The 25,773-nt window shown below is 42.6% G+C and overlaps 1 protein-coding gene across 2 annotated transcripts; it reads left to right on the top strand.

Moving 5' to 3' along the window:
- Positions 1-1,166: 1,166 nt before the first annotated feature.
- pcdh18a (protocadherin 18a) lies at positions 1,167-8,898 on the top strand. Of its 2 annotated transcripts, none has more exons than XM_086142426.1 (4): positions 1,167-3,962; positions 4,646-4,701; positions 5,318-5,490; positions 7,222-8,898. In XM_086142426.1, exons 1-4 carry the CDS (start codon positions 1,488-1,490, stop codon positions 8,049-8,051), a joined length of 3,534 nt encoding a protein of 1,177 aa, XP_085998552.1. In that variant the 5' UTR covers positions 1,167-1,487; the 3' UTR covers positions 8,052-8,898. The 2 variants fall into 2 exon arrangements, with proteins under 2 accessions (XP_085998552.1, XP_085998551.1); XM_086142425.1 differs by having other exon boundaries at positions 4,613-4,701.
- The last annotated feature ends 16,875 nt before the right edge of the window (positions 8,899-25,773 follow it).

The following is a 25,773-nucleotide window of genomic DNA, read 5'->3' as shown; positions in this document are numbered from 1 at the left end:
GCACTCACGTATACACCCTCTCTCACAAATGCTTTCGAATTGACATGACCGAGACTCTCCAGGAGAATGTTAAAGCAAGGCGACTTCTTTTTTTTTTTTTTTTTGGAAAAGTGCCGCGCACCTTATCCAAAAAAAAAAAAAAAAAAAAAAAAAACACCCCGCGGGATTCTGAGGTGATGCTGATTCGTGCACGGGAACAGAAATGTTTCCCGGCGTGACCAACTCTTTTAACTGCATTCATTAGAGTCCGGCTGCCTTTCAGCGCGATTCGCCACACGGCTTACTCGGCTTTACGCTCTCACACCCACAGGCGGGCACGGATGAGGTGCATGTGAAATAATATACTACGCTCAAAAACAGCGGCAAAGAAAAAAAAAAAAGAAGTGCCAGTGCGCGGAGAGGCGGGGGATCAGCTGACGCTTCAAAAAAAAAAGGAGTGCAAGACTTGTTCCAGCGTAGGCATATGGCGTGCACGGTAGTGCCAATACACGTCGGAGTTGGTGTGACAGCTGCCCGGTTCCGTGTTGTACGCGTAAAGTTCTCAAACCTGATAAATGTTGGGTGATAAAGATGACTGGTGTGACAATATGTGTAGTGTTTTCTAATGTGCATGTCGTCTCTGTCTTGCATCCTGTCCGGGGAGAACAGACCAGAAGCGCAAAACTCATAAACCTTTCTGTGCCTTTATTAGTTTAGAAAAAAAAAAAAACGTCTTTGAATAGACTTGTTCTTCTTGGGTTTATTTTCCTCCCTGTCCATTGTATGGTGGGTATGCTGAAAAAGTGGCGGTTTGGGGTGACCCCCTCCCCCCCCCTCCACACACACACACACACACACACACTCGCACACTTCCTTTTTTTCCTCCACCCCTATCCCTCCTTTCCCCGCCGTGAGTGGCCACTGGCCAGTTTTTGATTTAAGAATCGTTTGTCTGGCAACAAAAAAAAAGAAAAAAAAAAAAAAAACGGGGCCTCGGCTGATGTATAACTACTCCAGGCTGAGGCGGGTTATTTTAGGCAAGTATCTGCGCGGAGACACCTCAAACAGAGAGAGAGACAGAGAGATAGTGTCTGTGAGAGAGAGAGAAAGCGAAAGAGGGAGAGAGAGAGAGAGAAAGAGAGAGAGAGCGAAAGGGGGCGCACGGCGCACAGACCAGACGCTGGGAGGAGACGGAGAAAAGCGCACAGATTTCAGTGTCTCTCAGCTGGTTCTCCCGCACACTGGATGCGCGCAACAGATCAGCGTGGCAGTGGAGGACTAGCGCGGGGGGGGGTTTGATGGTTAAATGGAAATTAAGCAACTTAAGCAGGCTTACACCAGCTAAACCCGAATGTTATCCTTTTTTTTTACGTCTTGCAATGCAACTGAGAGCGCTCCTCTAAGGTTGTTTGAGGCACTCTGGGACTAACCTAAACTGCGTTTTGGGAGTTTTTTTTTTTTTTTTGCTGTTCTATTTGGAGATTTTTTGGAGAAAGAAAGACAAAAAAATGAACGGTCCCTTTTTGTCAAGTATGTGGAAAGTTATAGCTGTCGTGTTGCTCTCGGCGCAGCACATTTCCGGTAAGACGCTGAAATATCAAATCCACGAGGAGCAGAAGGTCGGAACGGTGATAGCCCGCTTGAGGGATGACGTCTCGGATGTTCTGGCCAAACTTCCGAGCGGCGTGTCGCTTCGCTTCAGGGCGATGCAAAGAGGGAGCTTGTCGTTTCTCACGGTGCGCGAACAAGACGGGGAAATCAGCATCAGGACCAAAATCGACCGTGAGAAACTCTGCGAGAAGAATCTGAACTGCTCCATCCAATTCGACGTGCTGACGCTCCCCACCGAGCACCTCCAGCTGTTCCACATCGAGGTGGAGGTGCTGGACATCAACGACAACGCGCCCCAGTTCGCCCGCGCCGTCATTCCCATTGAAATCTCCGAGAGCGCGGCCGTGGGAGCGCGCATCCCCCTGGACAGCGCGACGGACCCGGACGTCGGGGAGAACTCGCTGTACACGTACGCCCTGGAGCCTAACAACTTCTTCAAGATCGACATCCAGTCCAGGACTGACAGGGCCAAGTACGCGGAGCTGGTGGTGCTCAGGGAGCTGGACCGGGAGGTGCGCTCCAGTTATGAACTTCAATACACGGCCTCTGACAGGGGTGTTCCCCCGAGAACCGGCACGACCCTCCTGAAAATCAGCGTCACCGACTCAAACGACAACAGCCCGATATTTGACAAGTCCTCCTATGTGATCAATCTCCTGGAAAATTCACCTGTTGGAACTCTGCTCATTGACTTGAACGCCACGGACGCGGACGAAGGCTCTAACGCCAAGATAGTCTATTCGTTCAGCAGTCATGTGTCCCCGAAAATCATGGAGACGTTCAAGATCAACCCCGATAGTGGTCACCTGACCCTCATCAGGCGAGTGGACTACGAGACCATTAACTCTTACGACATCGACGTGCAAGCGCAGGACATGGGTCCGAACTCCATGCCGGCTCACTGCAAGATTCTGGTGAAGGTGGTCGACGTGAACGACAATAAGCCAGACATCAGCATTAATCTCATGTCATCTCAGGGGAACGGGGACGCGGCTTATATCTCCGAGGCGTCTCCTCTGGACACTTTCGTGGCACTGGTGAGGGTGGAGGACTTGGACTCGGGTTTGAATGGAGAAGTGGAGTGTAAACTGCACGGCCAGGGGTATTTCAAACTTCAGAAAACGTACGAAAATAATTACATGATCCTGACCAACGTGTCCCTCGACCGGGAGAAGAGGTCGGAGTTCAGTCTGACGGTAGTGGCGGAAGACAAGGGTACCCCCAGTCTCTCCACGGTAAAGCATTTTACCGTGCACGTGACTGATGAAAATGATAACCCCCCACACTTTGAGAAGGGCCAATACGAGGTGTTTAAATCAGAGAACAACGCCCCCGGAGCGTATCTGACTTCCATAATGGCGACCGACCATGACTTGGACGCTAATGGACAGGTGAGCTACGCCATCTTGGAGAACTCCATCCACGGGAGCTCCATTTCTACCTACGTCACGATAGACCCCTCCAACGGCGCCATTTACGCACTACGCACATTTGACAGGGAGGATGTGAGTCGGATCTCCTTCGTGGTGCAAGCCAAAGATGCGGGAAAACCGCCACTGGTGAGCAACGCCACGGTCATTCTGAACATCCTGGATGAGAATGACAACCCTCCGGTCATTGTGGTCCCCCAGTTATGGAACTACACCGCCGACGTGCCCGTGTCAAAGTTCACAGAGGCCGGGCATCTTGTCACGGCAGTCAGGGCGACTGATCGGGACACAGGGGTGAACGCAGAGCTGATCTGCTCCATAGCCAGCGGCAACGAAGAGGGCTACTTCGTTATCGACCCCAGAACATGCGAAATCCACGCCAACGCCAGTCTGGAGAATTTCCCGCACGAACACGTCGAGCTGCTGGTTGTAGTCAGAGATCAGGGAAGTGACGGCCTCAGTGCCAAGGCGGCTCTGAAAATCAACCTCTACGAGAACATCGAGAACCACGTCCAAGTGATGAACCAAGGGGAGTCCGCCCTCGACGCGTCCCTGATCATAATCATCTCCCTGGGGGCGATCTGTGCCTTGCTCCTGGTCATCATGGTGGTCTTCGCAGCTCGCTGCAATAGGGAGAAGAAAGAAACCAGACAGTCCTACAACTGCCGGGTGGCCGAGTCGACGCACCAGCATCATCCGAAGAAGCCCTCGCGGCAAATCCACAAAGGTGACATCACCCTGGTTCCCACGGTGAACGGCACCTTGCCTATCAGAGCTCATCACAGATCGCCCTCAGCCACGCCCCCCATGGAAAGAGCCCAGATGGGAAGCCGGCAGAATCACCACAGCCGTCAATCCCTGAATAGCCTTGTCACCATATCGTCCAATCACATTCCAGAGAGCTTTGCCCTGGAACTGGCACACGCGACTCCGCCAGTTGAGGTGAGCATGCACACACAGCAGACACACACACACACACACACACACAGACACACACACGCACAATGAAGCAAATTAATCTGAGACGTTTCAAATATGGTCCCGCAAGCCCCCCCTTCCAAATTTTCTATCTCAACTTCTCCTAATTTCTCATCACACTCTCGCATCCGCCCACACATTTTCACACAGCTGTGCAATCTGGTTAAATTAACTCATCTCCATGTGTGACAGGGACTTTATCAACACCACCGTTAAGTTCAAACTAACCCCCATCAAAGCTGTTGATGACTACAGATTTGTCTTTGTCTTTACTTTGTTTGCAACTTGTCAACATTACTCCTATCACAACTACGACTCATCCCTCAATCATACGTCTCCATATTCATGTGGACTCAACCTCCCACCGGCGCCCCCTCCCCTTTTTTGTTTTAACATCATCCATTTTGTCTCATCCGTATTGAGCAGGCTCTCCATCATCCATTTTGTGTTTACTCATCCATTATTTTGTCTTCTGTCTTGTCGCTATTTTTTTTTCCCCTCTTCAATTTCCCATCTGTTATTCCTTTTATTATTATTTTACTCCCCCCTTTTTCTGCTTTTTCTTTGTTTGTTTTATTTTTTTTTTTTGTTTGTTTTTGTTATTTTGGATACAGCAAGTCTCACAGCTTCTGTCCATGCTCCATCAGGGCCAGTACCAGCCCAGACCCAGTTTCCGTGGCAACAAATACTCTCGCAGCTACAGGTAAATTACCCCTATCTTTCAGTCCCCCCCCGCTCCCCCGATAGTTACTTTTATTTACTTTTCAAAACCTCTCCTTTTTCATTGTATTATATGTTTCAACAACCTGTTGTCGAGTTTTGCTGTCAGTCGGTCAGTTGCGTGTAGATCATGATCTGATGGTGTGTGTTAATGTATTTTGATTTTTCATATTCCAGCTGCCATCACACCGATGTCACTCAGTTTCAAAAGTACGCAACTCATTTGTCTAAATGTCACAGTTTCTTCAATACTCTCCTACTTCAAAATTAGGACTTGCACAGAACGTGTGCACATTCTTTCCAGAAATCACTCCGTTGACAATTTCTATATTTAGACTAGCACTACCTGCGTGACGGCAATGAGAGCGAAGGCCTCGTCAAACGATATTGTCCGGATTTCGGAAGCGAGGTTTCACTTTAAGGTGCACAAATCGTTTCTCACCAGTTCCCTCTATCACAGCGAATCTCTCAGCCTTCAAGCCTCAACCCCGCGTTGAACTTGAAAAATATGGATCTTCACATTTTAAATTGATTTCTTCCCCAAATAAAAAGCGCCGATGTGATGATTCTGTAACTTCTATCCTCTCGGGGTCAACCAGGTATGCGTTACAAGACATGGACAAATTCAGCCTGAAGGACAGTGGCCGTGGGGACAGCGAGGCGGGGGACAGTGACTGTGACATGGGGAGGGAATCCCCCGTGGACAGACTGCTGCTGGGGGAGGGCTTTTCTGACCTGATGCATCTCGAGATCCACCACAGACTCCACCCAGGTGAGCTGCAGTCAAGTCCCCCCCCCCACTAAGTGTGGGCCTCGGCAGTTCTTTTCTCTCCTTTCCCACCTCCCCCTCTTGCCGAATCGCACACCTCCGACATCCTCCAGCTCATCTACCGCCTCCTCCAACAGACTTCGCATGTATCTTATACACCCATTTGAGCCTGAAACAAATTCGAATGGCTTTAAAATATGACATAGACCGGCAGATTGAGGCTTTGTCACTGATTTAAGTCAAGGGGCTCGGAGCTGTCAGACTGCACCACTCCCACAGCCACCTGTGAGTCCTCCCTGGCAAACTCCAGAGCTATGGACAGGTTAGGTCTAAGCACATTATTTGCCTTCACACTTCCTTGTACAGCTTCTTCTTTCACCTTGTCGCCAACACTGTTCCCTTTGTACTCGGCCCATTCTTCCACACAGCCCTCATTTCCGCGCTTGTTATCGCGCTGACTGGGGGTTACAGTGTGCCTGGCTGTTTACGTTACCTTGTGTGTGTATGTGCACGCGTTCGTGTGTGTGTTATCTACCCCTAAGATAGAGTTGTGTCTGTAAAATCCTCCCCGGAGCGAAGATGAGTCGCCTGTCACTCACCGGTATACGTCTCAGGGCGCTGTTTTCTTTCTTTTTCCTTCCCTCCTTTTTCATCCCCCCCCACCCTCCTCTTCGTTGAGTGACAGTGGCGCTTTCATGTCTGAACTGAGGAGAATTCATAGTAATTGCTTTTAGAATGATGTTATTCTCTCTCTCTTCTCTCTCTGTCCCTCTCTTGCTCTCCCACACATATGAGAGCTCCTTATTTCTCTCGTTTTTTTTTTGTTTTTTTTTTACTTTCTGATGCATTCTCTATCTTCGCTGTCATGGATGAATGCAAGTGCGGTGGACATCAAGAGTGTGTCTTTATCTTCCTCGATCTTCTCCTCAGAAGGGCTCAAAGGTGCCAAACCGTATCCCCTAACTCCTCTCCCCTGACATTTATGGCACGATCTAAAACCATGTGGGAAGAGATAGCAGGCTGATGGGGAGGTTATCTCGTTTTCTTTTAAATTGATTTAATTTGTTTAGATGTTCCTGTTCAGATGAGCCAACATGGCTATTCACGCTAGATGTGGCAAGAGAACAAAACATCCAAATCCCGGCCTCGGTTACAAATTTAGGAGCTGTTGAGATGATTGTCTTTAGCAGTCAAATTTTACATTGGCAGCTGCCTTTGCTGCAATTTATCGTCTCAGGTCTATTCGTGGAATTCTTGTGACTGTTTTCTTATCTGTCGTCACATATTTGAATCAGCCAAGCTGTAAATAAAACAGCAAAGCAAGAAAAAGTAAAAAAAAAAAAAAAAGGAAACACGGCGGATTGTTCCAATTCAAACTTAACAATTAACTTTATTCAACATTCAATAGAGGTGGGTACTAAACGAATGAGTTATTTTTTTCAGCATTAATGAGATCTATGTTTTCTTAACATTTTGAAATTAATACATCTATTTGCATTAATCCTGACCTTCTGCGTGCTTCTTAGACTTCCCCCCCATGGCCTCCTATTATTAGATTACTGAGGTTCTCGTTTGTTATACGGCATCAGCATGTGTTAAATAAAAAAAAAAAAAAAGTTCTGTCTTAGGATTTAAACCTCTGATTTTCTCTTGCTGTTGTTATGTCTATTAATAGCATCACAATATTTCTGACTGTCCCCCCCCCCCCCCCCCCCTCCCCCCTCCACCCTTCAGCTATGAGACTGTGCACGGACGAATGTCGCATTCTGGGACACTCTGACCAATGCTGGATGCCCCCCCTCTCCTCACCTGCCTCCTCTGCTGATTATCGCAACAACATGTACATCCCCGGGGAAGAGTCCTCCCAGCCGGCCCAGCTCGATGATGACCAGTCCTCGGTTGACTCAGAGCGGCTCAAGAGTTTCTCCACTTTTGGCAAAGAGTCTGGGAATGAGGAGGGGGGTGCGGGAAGAGTTGTTGCTGGCGGGGGAAGTGATGCATGCACAGCTGGGGCAGGGGCAGGCTCCCTTCTCACAGAGATGAACAGCGTGTTCCAGCGGCTCCTCCCCCCGAATATGGACTCGTACACCGAGTGCACCGAAACAAGCCCGCCCTCATCTTCATCAACCGGCGAGAGGGGGAGCGGACGCGGCGGCAATATGTCTGGTAACCATAGTAACAATACTCTTCCTCAGGACAATCGTAGAGGTTTGTTACCAGGTGGTAAAGGTCCCGCATACCCGCCTGGGGTGGCTGCGTGGGCAGCCAATACCCACTATCTAAACCCTGGGAGTGGATCTGTGGGGAATAACCATGTTTCACCGTCTCCGGCCTCAACCTCCACCTGCACTTCCACCTCCAACACTGGGCAGCCGCCACACCTCAAATGGCTCCCGGCCATGGAGGAAATTCCAGAGAACTACGAAGAAGACGATTTTGACGGTGTCTTCTATCAGGGTCACCAGGGCCCCAAATGCAGCGAGAGCCGTCACGAGGCCGGCGTGGACACCAGCGAGCTGGTTCACGAGATTAACAAACTGCTGCAGGACGTTCGCCAGAGCTAGAGAAACGGCAAACCCCATAATATGTGAAGGAGGGAATATTTCACCATATTCTGGCAAATGTTTGTTCATCGTGCCAACATATATAAACCTTATGACTGTTCTTGTTCACTGTAATGCTTGTCTCCTTCTTTTTTTTTTTTTTTTTTTCAAACCAAATATGCTCGTGCCATCCAGTGCTTAAAGACTTGCAAAGAAAAGTGAAGCCTTGCACTGAAGTCATGATCATGGTGACTTAAAGGTTTCAAAGCAATTGTTCGAAAGAAGGTATTGTGCAACTGTGATCATGGATTCTCCGAATGTTGCTTGAATGAATGATTTCAAAATGGAAATCCTACGACAAAACTGTATCCTTTTCTTCATGCGTAATGTTTACAGCAGCACGAGCGGAACTCGTGGGAGAAAACAACTGTTATGTGATCTAATTTTTGATTTAACAATGTACAATATTGTACAGTGTCTGTGAAAAAAGAAAAAAAATCACTTGAATATCGTGGTTACGTCTCCTGTTTTGTTATTATGGAATGTAAGTGTATAATTTGACCTTTGTATTTTAAAAATACACTCTTTTTTACTTCTATATATTTATAAGTGTTCATGTATGTTTGTACAGAAAAAGAACAAGAAATGTCTATTTTTTATATTGTCACTGCATGTCTTAATAGCACTTGTGTCTGTTCTTCTCATCCACCTTATTTTATAAAAAAAAAAAATGATCGTATTTAATTTTGTATTGAATGTGTGCGCAGATCATGACAAATAATCACATTCCAATGCAGTCCCATGTTGGAAGTAGTTTTGTATGATGTCCTTGTGACCAGTGGGTGATAAATAAAGTTGAGGGATAAAACAGGATTGTGCAGAGAAGTATTTTTAGGACTTTATGCTGACTTGTTTTGGGGCCCCCTACTTTCTTTTTACTCAGTTTGGTTAAAAAATGGTTGCGCCGAGTATGAAGAATTGCCCCCTGTCTCTTAGTACCCTCTAATGTTCAGCATTGGAACTGCAGCTCCCTCCAAAAGCAAGGTCAATAACTGTGTTTCCAAGGCAACCTTCGCAGACACTCATTATATTACAATTGCCATGCATGACTCTGCTAATAAACACACTTTTAGCTATGAATTTATTCTCCAATGATCCATTCAGATTAAAATGCATTTATTAATTTGGTTTCAGAGGAGGAAATCTCTGCCACGACATCTCCCCATCCATGAAAGCATCACGCTAATTGTAAATGTGCTCTGCAAATGAACAGCTTCCGATATTAGCTGCACATGATGAGAAATAAAATGCATGATGTTATACAACTCAGCCATATGGACTTATAATACAATTAAATGAAAAGTTGGAAACGAGCCTAATTTGCCCCTTACTCACTCTACTCCCGATGATGAGAACTTTTCACAATTATATACATGGCAGCAAAAATACTCACATACAAACATAAGAAAAACAAAAGTCTGGGCTGCGGTTAAAAGATAGAATTCAACTATGGCGGATAAATGAACCAATTAACCCTGAAGAGACACAGCTTTAACAAGTTAAAGGTTAGAATTTGCATACACATGTATTCAAACACACACACACACACACATACACACACACACACACACACACACACACACACACACACACACACACACACACACACACACACACACACTATCAGAGCTACACCACATGTACAGCAAGAGGAGTGGATATAGGAGACAGACAGATGCTTTTACATATGGAAACACACTGATACACATTCACCAATAAGCTCATTTGTCATCATTGTTAAAGATGGCGAGTTTCAATAAATAATAAGCTGGGGTGTGTGTGACTGAAAGTAGCACATAAGATGTAAAATCACTTGAGCCCCATGTAAAAAGCTTGACATCTTCCTGTCGCAAAGATGGATACCTGTGGTTTATTGGTCTTGTGACGATGTAGGACAAAGGTAACGCTTAGCAATCGCACAGAGGCACACACACACACACACACACACACACACACACACACACACACACACACACACACACACACACACACACACACACACATTCTGTTTCATTTGTCTGATTTGGATTATGTAAAAAAAAAATATTTGCAATATTGAAATCTTAAATATGCCACCAATTCCTGTGTCATTAAAAGAAAGTCCAGACCATGAATATGCAAATGCAGCTCATTTCATAAGCTGAATTGCCTGTACACGAATTTGCGATATAGAGGTTTCCACACCATCCTTGTGTGTCTGCTGAATACTGGAACAGGAGACTTGGGAAATGAAGAGATGTATATATATATATGTATATGTATATGTATATGTATACACACACACACACACACACACACACACACACACACACACACACACACACACACACGCACACAGACACACAAACGTTTTTTGACAAAACATTTCAGAATCAGCTTGACCAAGCATCACTGGGGTAATTAATTTTGCAGACATATAGCAATAGCATTGATGTGATGTGGAAATATGACTCCCGACTAATTATCTAGGCCAAATGCTTTTCAGTCTGACTTCCCTTTCATTTATTTTCATTCAGAAACGTGCTTTTTTCCACTTTCCCCGAATCCACTCTTGCATATCTCAATCTTGGTATTTTCTGTCTGTCTGTTTGTCCAACTGTGTGTTTGAGAAGCTCATGCACGCTCACCCATAAATATAATTCTTCACACACACAAGAGTGCGTGAACGCTGAAATGTATACACACAAATCTCAGTCGCATTTTTAATTTATATCAGGGCTCAGTGTCCCTGCAGACATTTGAATTTGAAATTGAAATGATCTCCACCATCTCATCTCTTCTTGTCACTGTCTGATTCCTCCCTAATCATTATTTTGCTAATTGTTTTCTTGATATCCTTACGGAAAAAGTCACACGTGAGAGCAGTACTTGTGTAAAACAGGGTAACAACATATTTGCAAATCCTCTCCTAGATATGTTTCACAAAAGACCACTATGATTACCATCCGTCGGTACCGTCCACTTTTCTGAATTTATCATCTATTAATAGACAGACGCGAGTTGATGATGATTTTTTTTTTTTTTTTGGAAGTTGTATTATACCTCACAGTTTGTGAATAGTAAGTCCCAAAGGTTCAGTACCAACAACACTTGCTGTCATCTTAGCCATTACTCTGCTGAGCTGCTATCACCTCTACTTTCTTATAAGTTCAGTAAACCTACCATTTTTACAAAGCTCAGTCTGTGTTATATTCTCTTGTGGTGAATATTGTGAATATCTAAAAGTACAGTTTAGAGAAACATCAAGAAGTATTCCATGGCTCAAAAGCACACTAAGTAAGTTGGTGAGTTCTTATACAAGTTCGGTGATTGACAAAGGAGTCACGTTGACGCTATTAACGTTCAAACTTTGATCGTGGTGTTTACATGGTGCTTTTGCAGGAAAACATTGAGGACACAGACAGACATTTAATAGCAAAGTGCTTCTCATCTACAATGTGTCCAATCATTTAACTGATGAAATGCATATTGGTGCCTCATTCTATGGATTATTTTGTTTGGTTCGATGGACCCATACTAGAAGGAATACGAGCAGCTGAAATTGGGGAACAGCTGATCATCCGCGGAGGTAGACTGTATCATAACACAAGGTAGGTTTGTCCAGATTTCTACAAACTATGCCTCAAAAAATATAACACAAAAGCTGAGATGAAAGAAAATGTAGATTCTTTGTGGTTCTTAATTGTAAAATGTGAATCCCCCCACGTCCCTGGTGAAAAGGAAGTGCAAAGGCCATGGCCTGCTAAATGGTAGCGGTAGCCCTGGCTCAGTGAATAAATCTTGCAAAGCTGAATCTTAATAGCCTCACTAGCATCCAAGAACTATCGTTCCAACATGAATCACATTAAAAGGCCAATCACTCAGCCGGCTTTTTGACTTATTGCTACAAAAGGACAGATAGAACAAATAATATTCACGACCGGTGAGAACCTGCAAGCTACGCAATGCACCTGATGACGTTACAGCGTCTGAGAAGGAGAAATAAAGACAGACAACTAATTTCGGCTCATTTTAACCTTGTGAAACTAATCACCTTTTTGGCAAGGAATGAAAACTCCTTCTCAGACATCTGAGGAACCAACTTCCAAAAAATCTTCTGATAGGATATAGACTAGGTCGCCAGTTACATACAGACCAATAACCATTCACTCTCTTATTTATATGACTGAGCACTTCTGGATCTCCAATTAACCTGATGCATGTTTTTGGACCACGGGAGGAATCTGTAGAACCCGGAGGCACAAGGAAAACAAGGAAGTTTGGTTTGTAGTTTTATATCCCCTGCATCCCACTCCATTGATCATTTTTGGGATGAGGACTGCATTACAATGTATAAAATGTATTTCCCTGCCGCTTCTTTAGAGGTGACAGACTTTATATAGAAGTGAAGCATGGTCAGGATGTTATTCAAGTGAAAAATGAAATATGTAAAAAAGAAAAAAAAAAAATTGAAAGAGATCAGTGATGTTGTCGTTTGATTTAATTAAAGTCAAGTTAAAGTCAAAGTCAAAGTCAACTTTATTGTCAATACTGCCATATGTTCACACATACAGAGCACTGAAATAGTGTTACTCTAACACCAAAGGTGCAAACATTATTAACCAGAAATTATAAATAATTTGTCACATAGAACAACGAAGAAATTATGCTGATGTAGGTATGATTAGGTTGGATTTTTAAGGCAACAGGAGTGCAAGAAAAGAAGTATATAAGTGCAGTTGAAGCGACAACTTTAAGTGAATTTTTTTCATTGCATTCTTTTATTTCTATTTTTGGTGTTCTCCTGTCCAGCATATTTTGCTTCACAGTGTTTTATAGTGTAATACAGCATGGGATAATAAAAGCATTATGTCTATGATGTGTTATTATGAGTGCTCATACATGCCTCTTAAAACAATTCTTCCAGCAGATGGCACTGCGGGACCTATCTTCCAACCAGAGAGAAAATTTTTTCACAGCTCCCAGACCTGGACATAATGTCAGACACTCAACAAGCCTGCTGAAGGGCTGCAGGGCGAGAGACAAAAAGTGCTACAACGAAGTCATTTTGTCATTCTAATGCATTCCATTTTATCACCCTACTATGGTCTCGTAGCTTCATGTTTATGCTGAAGTGAGTAATTTTGCACTCATCGTTTTTGGCCTTAGTGTGTGTATGTGTGTGTGTGTGTGTGTGCGTGTGTGTGTGTGTGTGTGTCTGTGTGTGTGTGTGTGTGTCTGTGCGTGTGTGTGACAATGCACTTCTTCATGTGCCGTACATAAGGTGGGTGGGTTAGCTGGGCTTTACACATGTATCCATCCACATGCATTTGGGTGTGTTTACCCTAATCGCCCCTTTAAAGGTTATCCCCTTCCAGCTTATCGTTTTGCAAGGGAGAGCAGTCAATCGTGGAATTTCCTCTCTTTCTCTCTCTAACGCACAAAAACAAACAAACAAACACACACACCAACACACACACACAAACCAACACACAGTTTAATGAAGAGTTTGATACAGACTTAAGACAGAATCTAGCTCCCACATCCTTTTGCTTGTTTTTATGCCACACATTATTGTCTGATACACACAAACAGCACGTGCGTGCATTCACAAACACACATACAAAAGCACAACTCTGCCATCTCTCTACCCTCGGGCTGAGCTCGCTTGTTTGAAATCCAGATGGCTTAATTACCGCACGTATACAGACAGTCACACTCGTGTTCGTGTCAGCGCCAATGTTATGTGGAGGGTTACGACTTAACCCTTCTATAGTGTTGGAAAATTATTTGTATCCAGCCCACATTTGAATGCATCCAAAAAACAATGAAAAGAAAGCACAGACGTTTGTAGAAATGCCATGTTTCTTAATCACTTATGCAAATGGCAAAATCACCTAACACACAGATACTATGACATTTTAGATCACTTTCAATATTCTAAGTTCACATGCTTTAAATATAGCACTGTTGGTATCAGATAAATCAGGCACTATTTATCTTTTAATTACTATAGACGGCAGGTCTATTATGAAGATTATGAAGGCTATTTAAAAGCAACTATCTACATATTAAAATAAAATTAAAAAAATTGCACATTATGTACTGTACAGAGCAAATTCTTTCTATGTATTTGCTTGCCAACCTGCAATTGAATTAACTACAAGAAAATATTTAATGTACAGGCTTTGAAGGCTGTTAAGTGTTTGTTTTTTGGTTTTTTTTGTTTTGGTTTTTTGTCATAATTATACGTATAAATGTATATATATATATCAGTGACGTGCGGTGAGATTCATTGCTGGTGAGGTAGTGACGTCATCACAGTCAGATTTACAAACATATGAACCCTAATTCACCATTTTATTGGCAGCAGTTGACGTGTTTTGTTTAAAATATCATATCAGCGTTTTTTTACATATTCAAACCGTAGCATAGAAAAAAAGCACATGTAAAAAAAAAAACGTTATTATCTCTTACCTTTATGAATGAAGTCCATGCGCCGCTCCTTCTGAAGCATCGATAAGTTGCTTGTAGAAGTCTTCCGTTTCTTTCTTCAGTTTTAAAAGTCTCTCCATCTCAATGGAAATCACTGCCAGTGAAGACAGTCGTCCTTGATCGGTCCTGTTCCGACTGTATGTTTTGAGTCTTTTCAGTGCCGAGAATGAGCGCTCCACCGATGCTGTCGTAGCCGGAATGGTGAGCACCGGCCGGAGCAACTTTGTCGCCTCAGGAACAGTTTGAATGACATCCTTCTGGGACAAAAAGTTGAGAGGGAGATTTACATTGATTCCTCACCGTTTGTGACCTATACATCCCGGTGAGATCGGCAAAAAATAGCTGGATGGCTTCACTTGACTTGCTAACTGTTAACTGTAGCTTGCTATTACTAATTCTATTATTTTGTGGCCGAGTAGTAAGAAGGATCCCTGGGATCAGCGGTGCCCCCTACCATGAGGCACCATCACTGCCTGCCTCACTTGATGCCTCTTAGCAGTCATTTTAAGATTACGAGAAACACGAGAAATGCGTTGTAGTTGTCTGACATTAGACACATCAGCTAAACTATAATAATTTAGCTCATATATTGAAAGCTTTTTTTTAATAGTGACATCCACAGAGACAGCAATATGGTCTCAGTACATAGCATGGCAGCACAGTTATCAGAATGTGCAATCCACAGTGGGTTCAGCTGGTTGCAGCGTCACCCCACGTCCCTTCTTCATATTTAAACTGTAAATGTGAATTTTTTGTGGCAATTTTAAAAATAAACAACTAAAAATGGTGAAGCTACGTGGAAAATAACTTTATAGTACAAATCACTGAATAAATATAACCATTTTATTTATTTTTTCATTTTGCATTTTTTTCTTTCTGTGATGACAGGTGAGGCCCGACCTCCCCTGCCTCTACTGACTGCACATCACTGAGATATATATACATATATATATATATATATATATATATATATATATATATATATATTCCATACCTTCAACACAGTCGTGAAGTTCCCTGGTGACACCACCTTGGTGGGTGTCTCTGAGTCTCACTACAGAGAGGAGATCCATCACCTGACAAGATGAAAATCAACTTTCTCCCAAACATTCGCAGGTCTAAGGAGGTCATCAGGGATTATAGGAAAGTAGAACGTGCTCCTCTCATACACTTGGAGCAATTGGACAACATAAAATTCCTGGGTAACCACATCTCATCTGACCTGGTCTCTGAGGTGATCCCGCCTGGTGAAGAAGGCTCAACAAATGGTCTTCTTCCTCAGGCTGCTCTTGAACTTCTGCAGAGCCCCGACAGAGAGAATCCTATATCTCAGTGTGACGGTTTGATATGGGAGCTAAATGGCAGAGAACGGGAAGAACTTGACTTCTGTGGTAAAGACAGTGCAGAGGATCCGAGAGAGACCTCTGTCAGATCTAGATTCATTATCTGCCGGCAAGGTCCAGAAGAGGCGACAAGGTGGATCGCCGCTGATCCCACCCACCCGGAAAATGGGCTGTTCTGCACTCATCCTTCCAGGAAAAGGTATAGAAACATAAAGTTAAGGACCACAAGACTCAGGGACTGCTTCTGACTCAGGGACAGCATCTGAGCTGTGAAATCCATCTCCACTCCCGGCATCCCAGCAGGACCCTCCCTCCGACACACACCACACACACACACACACTTGCCCCCAATGATCCGGTTTGTGCCTTGTTCGACAGCTCTGCTGCCATCAGTGTGTGGCTCTGTGTGAATGCAACCCTGGGTAAATTGCTTTAAAACTGAATGGTAATGAAACCGCTATATAAGTGGAGACCATGTACCCATTTGTTTGAATCAGGTAAATAAATAAAGTATCATGCATCTAATAGAGAGCAGAGGTTTTAAGACAGACTCTGGACCAATAACGGGATTTTGAGATTTAGTGCTTCATTCTTCAATGGAAAGTGAACTGTTTTTCAGTGTTCTGAATTCGGGATGTTAATGAATATCTGACAAATCATTGTCTCTATATGGATATGTGAACAGAATCAGAAACAGAATCAGAATCTGAATACTTTATTGATCCTTGGGGGAAAAATTGCATTTTGTTGTAAGCTCCAGTATAAAACTCAACCTATATCATCACTATTATCTATTGAAATAATGCCCCAGATAGTCTGTTTTCAACATTACCTAATAACATTATATGATTACATATTATATTTATAATAAATATAATTTAAAATATTAGAAAATTGTCCCTGTACCTTTTCAATAAGATTGTCTGTGCGTGTGTGTGTGTGTGTGTGTGTGTGTGTGTGTGTGTGTGTGTTTTGCCTTGATCTTTGAGTTGATTCTCAACTCAAACAACACATTTATTTGCTAACTATGTTCTGAACAAAGGGTGACATAACAAACCAAAGAATCAAGCATGGGTTCCATTCAACCAGCTGGCATGAACAGATTGGTTATTCAAATGTATCTTCACCTTCAAACTGTTTAGTTTTGATCCAAACTACAGTTACATTATTGCTCTTTGGGAATCCTGCTGATAAAATGACTGATATCAAATTGTACTTAGATGAAAAATAATGTGACAGCAAATAGATGGACGGGGAGGGCAATGATTTTCTTGAAGAAATACAGGGAGGGGGCGGTGAAACTACCACATTATTTCCCTGATGACCAGTCTCTCCCATGTGACCTACTTCCACTATGGGTTATGTCAGATCCCATCCAATCAGTAATTCATCTTTCTTTAGCCTGTATGTGAGTGGGTGTGCATGTGTGAGAGCGGGAAGAAGCGTACCTATGATTTATATTTTGGAATCATTTTCCAACCTCTGCAACAATTATGTGTGTTTTTCTGCATGTGCTTGCATGACTGTGTAGGTGTGTGTGCGTGAGCACTAATGCATTCAGATGAGCAGGGTAATACGTAAGGGATCACAAGGATCACTGTGACCCTGGCCTTCCTGGAACCCCTCATTGCTATCAAGAAACCAACTTTTTGCTGCAGCTGTGTGTGGATGTATTGCTAATAGCATAAAATCAAACAAGCAGGGAAGGGTGGCCAATACAGGGCACCAGGGCCAGGCACAGATTAACCACATAGCTGAGTGGGCTAGCTCCTATGTGCATTGGTGTTTTTGTGATTCTTGTTAATGAATGAAGATCTCTTGCCAGAATTAAGTTCATACTGAGTTTTAGGTAGGTTACAAAAGGGCCGGATGGTTGTTGTGCAAGCCACCCCCCTCCCTCCGTCCCTCCCCAAGGGGCTTCATTCATTCTGAAATCAATACCTGGCTCGGGCGCAACCTATCTTCTGAAAGTAATACTGGAGCAATAGAAATACAAACCGGAAGCAGAAATGTATGCAAACTATGATCGAAAAGCACAGGAGTCAAATATTTACTCCATACTTTTGTTTGCAAATTTCAAACACGCTGGGCAATTAGAAATATAAATGCATATCCAAAGTGTCTCTTGCTGATTTAGGATATGAATGTATGACATAAACAAAGAAGTAAATCAGTATCATAAATAATTCTCCAGTGGTCCTTTTTTTCCTGCAGCAGCACAAGCCAACATACACCCATCCACAATGGTTTTGATGTCTGTTTATAAAGTGCAAATTGTATTACTGTCTTGCATCAGTCTGAGTCTCTGAATTCAATTTGTTTATGTCACAAGATAACATTTCATTCATGTCATAAATAACGTTTAAGTTGATGGATATACAAGCTCCACTGTATGTCTACGAGGCTAACTGAATTCTATCTGACTGAAGGCTTCGTTTATTCTGATACACTGTTCCTAACAACCCGTATTTAGCATACCGGTCCCCAAAACATTTTAATAAGATGAGTTGTAGCGGTTAAGTATATATATATATATAAAAGAAAAAGGTTGTGACAACTGAGGTCCTGCTAGAACGATCCCTCACAGGTTTGTCCATTGTAAACTTCTATGTTTGTGATGAGTGTATTCATCGGGTCGCATTTCACAATCAGAATGGTACGAGATTGGGATGTAACTGCTTGCAGGGTATCTAACTCTGGCAAGACAATGAAAACTCTCCAAATCTTCAACTTCAAATCTAAAACTAGATAAGAAAAGAATTGCAGCAATTTAAAGAATTGTGTTTTCAACCCTCAGGCTGTCAACAGAGACCTCTTACTGGACATCCAGAATAAATACAACAAAATTACCTGTGATAGCCAATTAGTTCAGTCTCTGTTTGATCATGGCTGCCTCTGTCACAGCTTCCTGTAACTGAGCTTTTGGGAATTCGCAGGTAAGAACAGAGCGCGGAGTAAACAAGCTGAAAAATCAAGGAAGGAAAACAAAGTAGCACATGGGGAGAAAGAACCCAGAACATGAACAGCCTATGGGCAAGGCATGATGAGGGACACTGAGCAGAGCCTAAATTGGTCACATTTTTCAACTACACTAAATATATTTAAAATGAATTTAGACAGCCTATGCCATACGGGTTTTTTTGAAAAGACAAAAAAAGTAGTACAAATCAGTGGCATATTCCACTTTTACTTAAATTTGTATTGAAACACGCATGGAACTTCACAGAAAAAAGGAGAAAACTTCAAAATAGCCATGCTCCGACAGCTCTCACCGGTCTAATTAACAATTCCTCTTCTTAGACAACATCATCGGCAAAGCAGGGTCATGCTGAGGAAAGTCGGTTAAAGTATACCAGGTATGTTTTTCACAAAGATCATCTAGTGATGTGTTTCGCCAGATAAGCCAAATTCAAAACATACTTGATAGCCAGTGACGAATTACATAATTCACAACTTAGAAAAAAAATATATACAGGTCATGTTCTTTTTCAAAGATAAATATCAAAACTATGAATGGAATAATAAAAGTCCAAATAGTTCAAAGTTGAACTACATATATCGCTGGAGAGGAAGAATAAGTAAAACAGATTTATTTCAATCATTTCTTTGACTGCCTTACCAACTCGAGCACCCTCTATCGACCTCCACTGGCTTTTGAGAGGAAAAGCTGGTCAAAAGCTCCTGACAGCTTAACAATTCGCAGCATCTGTTGACTAACAGCGTGAGACTCATGATATCCGTGCAATCGAAAAGATCACTTGGGACTCAGTCATGCAAGACGTTGGATCATTCGTTTGCAGCTTATGTAAAAACTGGCTCGGCAAAATACTGCATTCGTGGAAGAGGCTAACAATGTGATTCTGAAGAGGTTAACATAGACACGACTATTTCATGGGTTGTTTCAAATCTGAAGAGAAGTTCTCCATTGAAAGGCCAAGGGTTATCGCTAAAGGCTTTCTGTGATGGAAACATTGTTTTGTTTTTTTTGAATTTTCTGTATTTTTTTTCTACAACTGGTTTTGACCAGTTTATCCGATCATGGCAGCAAGATATTCCTAGTTGTCTTGAAAATACTGTGTAAAGCTTTACTTTCCCTAAATCCATTAGCAACGCTCTCAGGTCACCGCCCATGTTTAAAATCAAAAGTGTCACAATGCATTTAAACAGCATCTTTGAAGTTTGTAGCTTTGACACATTTTGCATGAAATATAGCATATGTTTGGTTGTCATGGAACCTCTGCCTATTTGGGAAAAAGACATTTATTGAAGCAAGTTGTTTCAAAGAAAATAAACAAACTGCAAATGGCAAAATGCAGGCCCACATCTTATCAGTAGTACTGACCTTTGACAGTGCTGGTTTTTTGTTTTTTTTTTCTTTGGGATGGGTCTCAAATAAACAGGTGCATTAAGGCAAACTTTTGCTTTTGTGTTTAGAACAGGTCAGAGCTGGTGCGGACTTTTATAAAACTCACCAAATAAGGCACAGATGAATTCAACAAAGTAGCGAGAGTGAGTCCTAAATCCAAACAATGTAGAGGTCCTTATCACTTAGAGGGAAATATTTAGGAGCTCAATCCACCAAATACCAAATCCCAAAGCCGAGGTGTGGGTGGGTGGGGGTGGGTTGGGGTGGGCTCCATTAGAGATGGTTCAAACACATGTGCAGATAGGAATGAGGGAAGGGAGGGTTTGCAAAAGATGTCTGATAGAGTAGTATGCTAGCTGTCAACTGATAACAACACAGCACCTAAAATTCCATTTCATGGACTACTTCAGCAGCTCATTGGTTTTAGCACATTGTTTATGTTTTACATTCAACCGTTCAGTTGTTTGCGGGCAATGTTCAGTCTTTAAGACTTACACAGTAACCATAAGAGACAAAACAACTCCTGTTCTTGATACCCTGTATTATATAATCGGCAGCCACGAGGATTTTCAAGGTTTACTGTTTTCTCTTGCCAGGAAAACTAACACATAAACAAATATAGGAAACAAGCGTCTACCGAATGCTTCATTCACTTTATCGGCCCGGTGTGATAAACTTGCATTTTGACACCTACACTGACGGACTTCAAGGAAAAAAAAAACCTGAAATATAGTGATCGGTCGACAAAGCTGACTTAGGCCCCAGGTGTTAGGCTCTTTCCCATTAAAAGAAAAAAAAAATCCCAAAGCATCTCAGATTATTTTACTCGTTTTGAGCTTCCAGGGGGCTCTATATGGCATTGTGATACATTTGTGATGGTGTTGAGCTCCCACAGCTGGTGATGATGTCACAATCACAAGCTCGAAGCAAACAGGAAGAAACCAGGCTGTTGCCAGGTGGCGAGTAGAAGCACCTCCAACTCAAAACATGTGAGTTGAACGGGGGACTTGGGAACAAGATATTGTCCTTAGGAGATCGTAACAACAGATGTAAGTAAACAGATACACATCTACTGGATTTTGAAATGAATTAAAGTTGCTGATAATATAACAACTATGTTTTGCTTGCTGGTCTTCAGTGTTGTTTTTCTCAAAGCTTTACTGTTTAAATCCTCTGACCAAATTATTGAAATAGAACATTTAAAAATCCCAAATACACTTTAGAGACAGAAAGTTAACATTTGATTTTAACCCAATAAAGTTTATTATTAAAAGATAAAGTAGAATTTTTTCTCTTACATTGATGAATCAAGAGACCTTTCCTCATATGACAATACATTTTTATATGAAATGACATATGATATATGAAAAGGTTAATGTGCTGTTGGGAACAGTTTCTGAGTGAAGCTGATGACTCCCACACAGTCTTGAAAGACAGAAAAAGAAAGGAAAAAATATATATATATATACATATATATATATACTTTTTTTTTTCTTTTGCCCCCCCATGTTTCTCCCATTTTGTCGGCTCCCTGCCAACAGAGATCTCTCATAAAAGTATATGTCAGAAAAGTAGGGAGGAAATGAAGAGGTGGTAATGGTGGCAGGTGATATGTTTGAAATAGAGTGTGTGTGTTTGCGCACGGATGTGCACGTGCACGCCTGTCACTGAAGCACAGGTGCTCTTGCGGTGTCAGAGAAAGAGGCAGACTCAATCTGGGGTCGGCTGATTGGCCAATTAGGTAGTGTTTCCATGTGACACACAGCAGTCAATTTAGACCCCTCTTTTTTTTTTACTTCCTTTCACTATTTCTCTTTCCCTCTTATTCTTAAGTGGCTCTGTCTTTACTGCCATCTTATCTGTCTCTTCCAGTATCACTTTCTCTCTTTCTCTTCCTCCCGTTCAATTTGTTCTCTCTCTTTCACTTACCTGTCATTTACTTTCATCGTCTTACGTCTCCTAAAACCTCCAACCCCATTGCGACCCCCCTCTGTGTCTTGTATCTCTCATCTAACTACCTGTTGCTGTTTTGTCATCTCCAGTGCCTCCCACGAGCTCACATACTGCCATTTAACTTTTCCTTCAGATAACCATCCAGCTAATGAAAATAATAAGTAATCATAAAATGATTCTTCACTGACACTGTTAGAAAAGAAATTGTAAAATTGTAGGATATGGTGCATGGGTGTTTGCAGGTTCAAGCTTTTGTTTGGTTGCTGCTACCTTACAAACTGTGACAGTCGGATACTTCTGTTGTCAGGACAGTTGCTAGGGAGCACCAGACCAGCACGGGGCGACAGGTCCAAGTAAAAGGCACGGATTATGAAAAAAGAGGTGGTCCTGGTTTAGATCCATGGATTTATCTTGTTGATATTGGAGAACAGATTACTCAGGATCTGCAGCACAGAAGTTGGTTACAACTTTCAATGTCAGATGTCTGTGTTGGCAACATATTGATCGGTAAAACATCAGCTACATCAATACCTTTGATCAAACATGATACTGACAAATGCTAAATGCAAATGAAACAGTGAATCAGCCAAGGCTCTCAAACCACAGCATCCTTCAGAGAAATAGAAGGGAATGTGGACTTTTAATAGTGTCCAATGGGAGCTGGTAACACACCGGGTTAAAGGCAGCAGAGTTGATTATCGAAAAACTTCACAATCTTTTCCTTTTCATTACACTTACTGGACCGATATGTCTCACACAGTTAGCTATAGAACACATGCATACTCTACTTCTACTTTTACATAGGCTTTCCAATTCTTTCATTTACCTCATTGACGCGGTGGTTTATCTGCTTTAAGCGGACAGAGGACCAAGTGTTTAAAAAGAAAAGCTATTTGGCCAGTTGTTTTGATTCACACCTGAACTGCAGTGCCAGTTTCACAGCTGCCCAACCAAACCACAGCAAAAGGGAGAAATACAGCAGTTGGATTCAACCAGACAGGTGTGGATTCGGGTGTTTAAAAAAAAAGAAGAAAAAAACAGCCCTAGAGTAAGCAATGATTTCACTTTGACGAATGACTCCAGGATACAGAAAGTTTCTTTGACTCGTGTTGGCGTGGAGTCAGTTCTGTTATGTGGCGAGAAATCTCATTTCTATCAAGGTGTTGGACCAAAAGTGTTTTGAAGTATCGAAAGGGGGCAGACTACAGCCCCGTAGGTATTTCCACATTGTCTTCTAACACTTGTGTGGTGATTAAATGCATTATTCAGGATAAAAATATCTATCAAATTCTTTCTTAACTATCTGTAAACCAATTTTAACCATTTCCTTCACCTTCACTGCAACTCCACTGCAACACAGTTCAATGTGTGCAAAAAGAAAACAGAGATTTTCCTTTCATTTATCCCATGTGGCTGCAGGGTCCACTTTTTCGCACGTTAACCTCCATTTCTTTGGATCATGGATGTTGTCAGGGGTGACATTAACAAGTCGCATCTTGTCCTTAAGGGGATCAAGCTTCTTAGGATGTCCACAGGGCTGGCGACGGTCTGGGCTGAGGCACAGGGCAGTCCTGGCCACTGATATCTCATCACTTCGCAATATATGGCCATAACTACATTAAACGGGCATCATATATTTTGCACGTTATTTGTAACTTCCATGGCTTTTTGCAAAACTTTCAGATGTTTGCACCTTGGGTCCAAATTGGCCACCAATTGTGATGATCCCATCACACTGCGGTTCACATTGCATGTATTCCATCTCTCGGATGTTCCAATGCATCACTTTTTGTCCTGATGTCCCATTATTGTGCTTGATTTTGGAGACTAGAAGTGTCAGGAAAGAGCAGAGTCCATTTGTGTGTCAATTGGATACCTGCTGCGATGGCATCAATGTACTGGATGAACAGAGAGTCAGCTCTGGGTGGTCGGTCATTCAAATAGGGAAAGAGGGTGAGAGAGCGGCCATCACACAATGCTAACGGAGTTACTGTAAATTTCGTCAAAAATGTCTAACCTTTGAACAGATTTTGAATATTTCTAAAAATGTCTTTTTTTTTCGGGCAAGGGCCCAATCGCCAAGCATGGTTGTACTGTTGTTGGGTAGCACAGGAGAGCATACCGCTTGACAACAGGTTCGTACTCGGTTGCAGTCTGAGCCTCGGGTCTCATTCAATATTGTGCAGATGAGGTGAAATCAGGCGAAAGTAGTCTTTGGTTGCTGAGGGGAAGTTTCACACAAATCCGTGTAACGTCCTCATATCTATCCAAGCATATTGTTGGTGGGACCTCTTAGTCTGGGCTTTGTTGGCATTCTGGCGTTTGGCCACTAACACAACACAAACCATTTTGTTTTCCAGCATCTCCGCTTTTGACCATCTGTGCTGGTAGCCTCGCCTTTTGATGCCTGGACAAGCTGTGCTGCCAGGGGCTCGTCAGCACATTTTTAAGAGCGAGAGGGGCAGTGATGTGCTCGCTCGGTGAGTGCTCCAAACGTTCACGCACGAACGTATGCAAATGTGCTGCATGGTGCCTCACATGCTCACAGATGTGTAAAACGCTCACTAAGACTTGATTTAGGAGACGTGCAACGATTTGTATATGCCTATTGCTACATGCACACACACGCAGACGCGTGTCCACATCTTTGTTGCCACTCCAGTTCTTGTTTCGACTCACTTGCCCATTTCAGAGTGCTTTGATACTGTTTCCAAGTCTGGTTTCCCCTGACCCGCTTTGATGCCGGTGTCTAGTTGTCTTGTCATCTCCACTTTCTTCTCTTCCCACTCCCTCTCCCTCTCCCTCTCTGGAATGTCTAGACAACAAGGGGCACTGGGAGTTACTTGCCACTCAGCGTTCTTAGCCTTTTTCATCGTCACTCAACATCTTGTGCTTCCCTTGCGCCTCTGTATATTATCTTTGAATACCCTTACCTCCAGTCATTTTGTCTATCATTTTTTTGAATGTAATTTTATTCCATTCTCTGCCATCCATACACTATCACATTCTGAAAGTGCATTAGGAAGAAAAATTGCATGTTTTTGTCAAACCGCAAGTCTGAAAGTAATTAAAAGGCTTCCTACTAAGGGATTCACTTGTCAATATTTCACCACGACCAAACCCTCTTTACCGCTTTGTTTCAAGAAAATATATCATTTAAATGGGTAATGTTAATTTTAGTTTTGTAGTGTATTGATGTTCTAAAAATATACATATGCATGCATGTGTGTGTGTGTATGTAATCATATTCCTGCAGGTTTTAGGATATCAGATAGGGGTAAGAACACCTTCCTCTGTAATCCTGGATTTTATTTGAACATACAGTATTTGGGTACTTAGTCAGAAGATGAGTTGGTGAGTATTCAGGCTTTTAAAATTGGCAAAATTTCGATATCCGTACAATGTGAGATCATGTTTTTTCTTTTTTTACCCCCTTCTTTTTAACTTGTTTGCATACTCCCCTGGCAGAAGGCCTCGAAAGAGGAGATTCATGAATGTAGTGAAAGAGGACATTTTGTCAGCTGGTGTGAGGGAAGAGGATGCAGGG

Source organism: Fistularia commersonii, chromosome 35 (assembly GCF_037954325.1).
Source record: "Fistularia commersonii isolate RoL2024-O1a breed Wild chromosome 35, RoL_Fcom_v1.0, whole genome shotgun sequence".
Lineage (NCBI taxonomy): Eukaryota > Metazoa > Chordata > Actinopteri > Syngnathiformes > Fistulariidae > Fistularia > Fistularia commersonii.
This window is presented reverse-complemented; position numbering and strand designations above follow the sequence as displayed.

Bases quoted from the DNA above. Each gene is read 5' to 3' on its own strand.
- pcdh18a (XM_086142425.1), top strand. From the start codon at position 1,488: ATGAACGGTCCCTTTTTGTCAAGTATGTGGAAAGTTATAGCTGTCGTG. The intron at 3,963-4,612 runs GTGAGCATGCAC...TTTTGGATACAG, and splicing joins ACGCGACTCCGCCAGTTGAG to CAAGTCTCACAGCTTCTGTC. The intron at 4,702-5,317 runs GTAAATTACCCC...GGGGTCAACCAG, and splicing joins AAATACTCTCGCAGCTACAG to GTATGCGTTACAAGACATGG.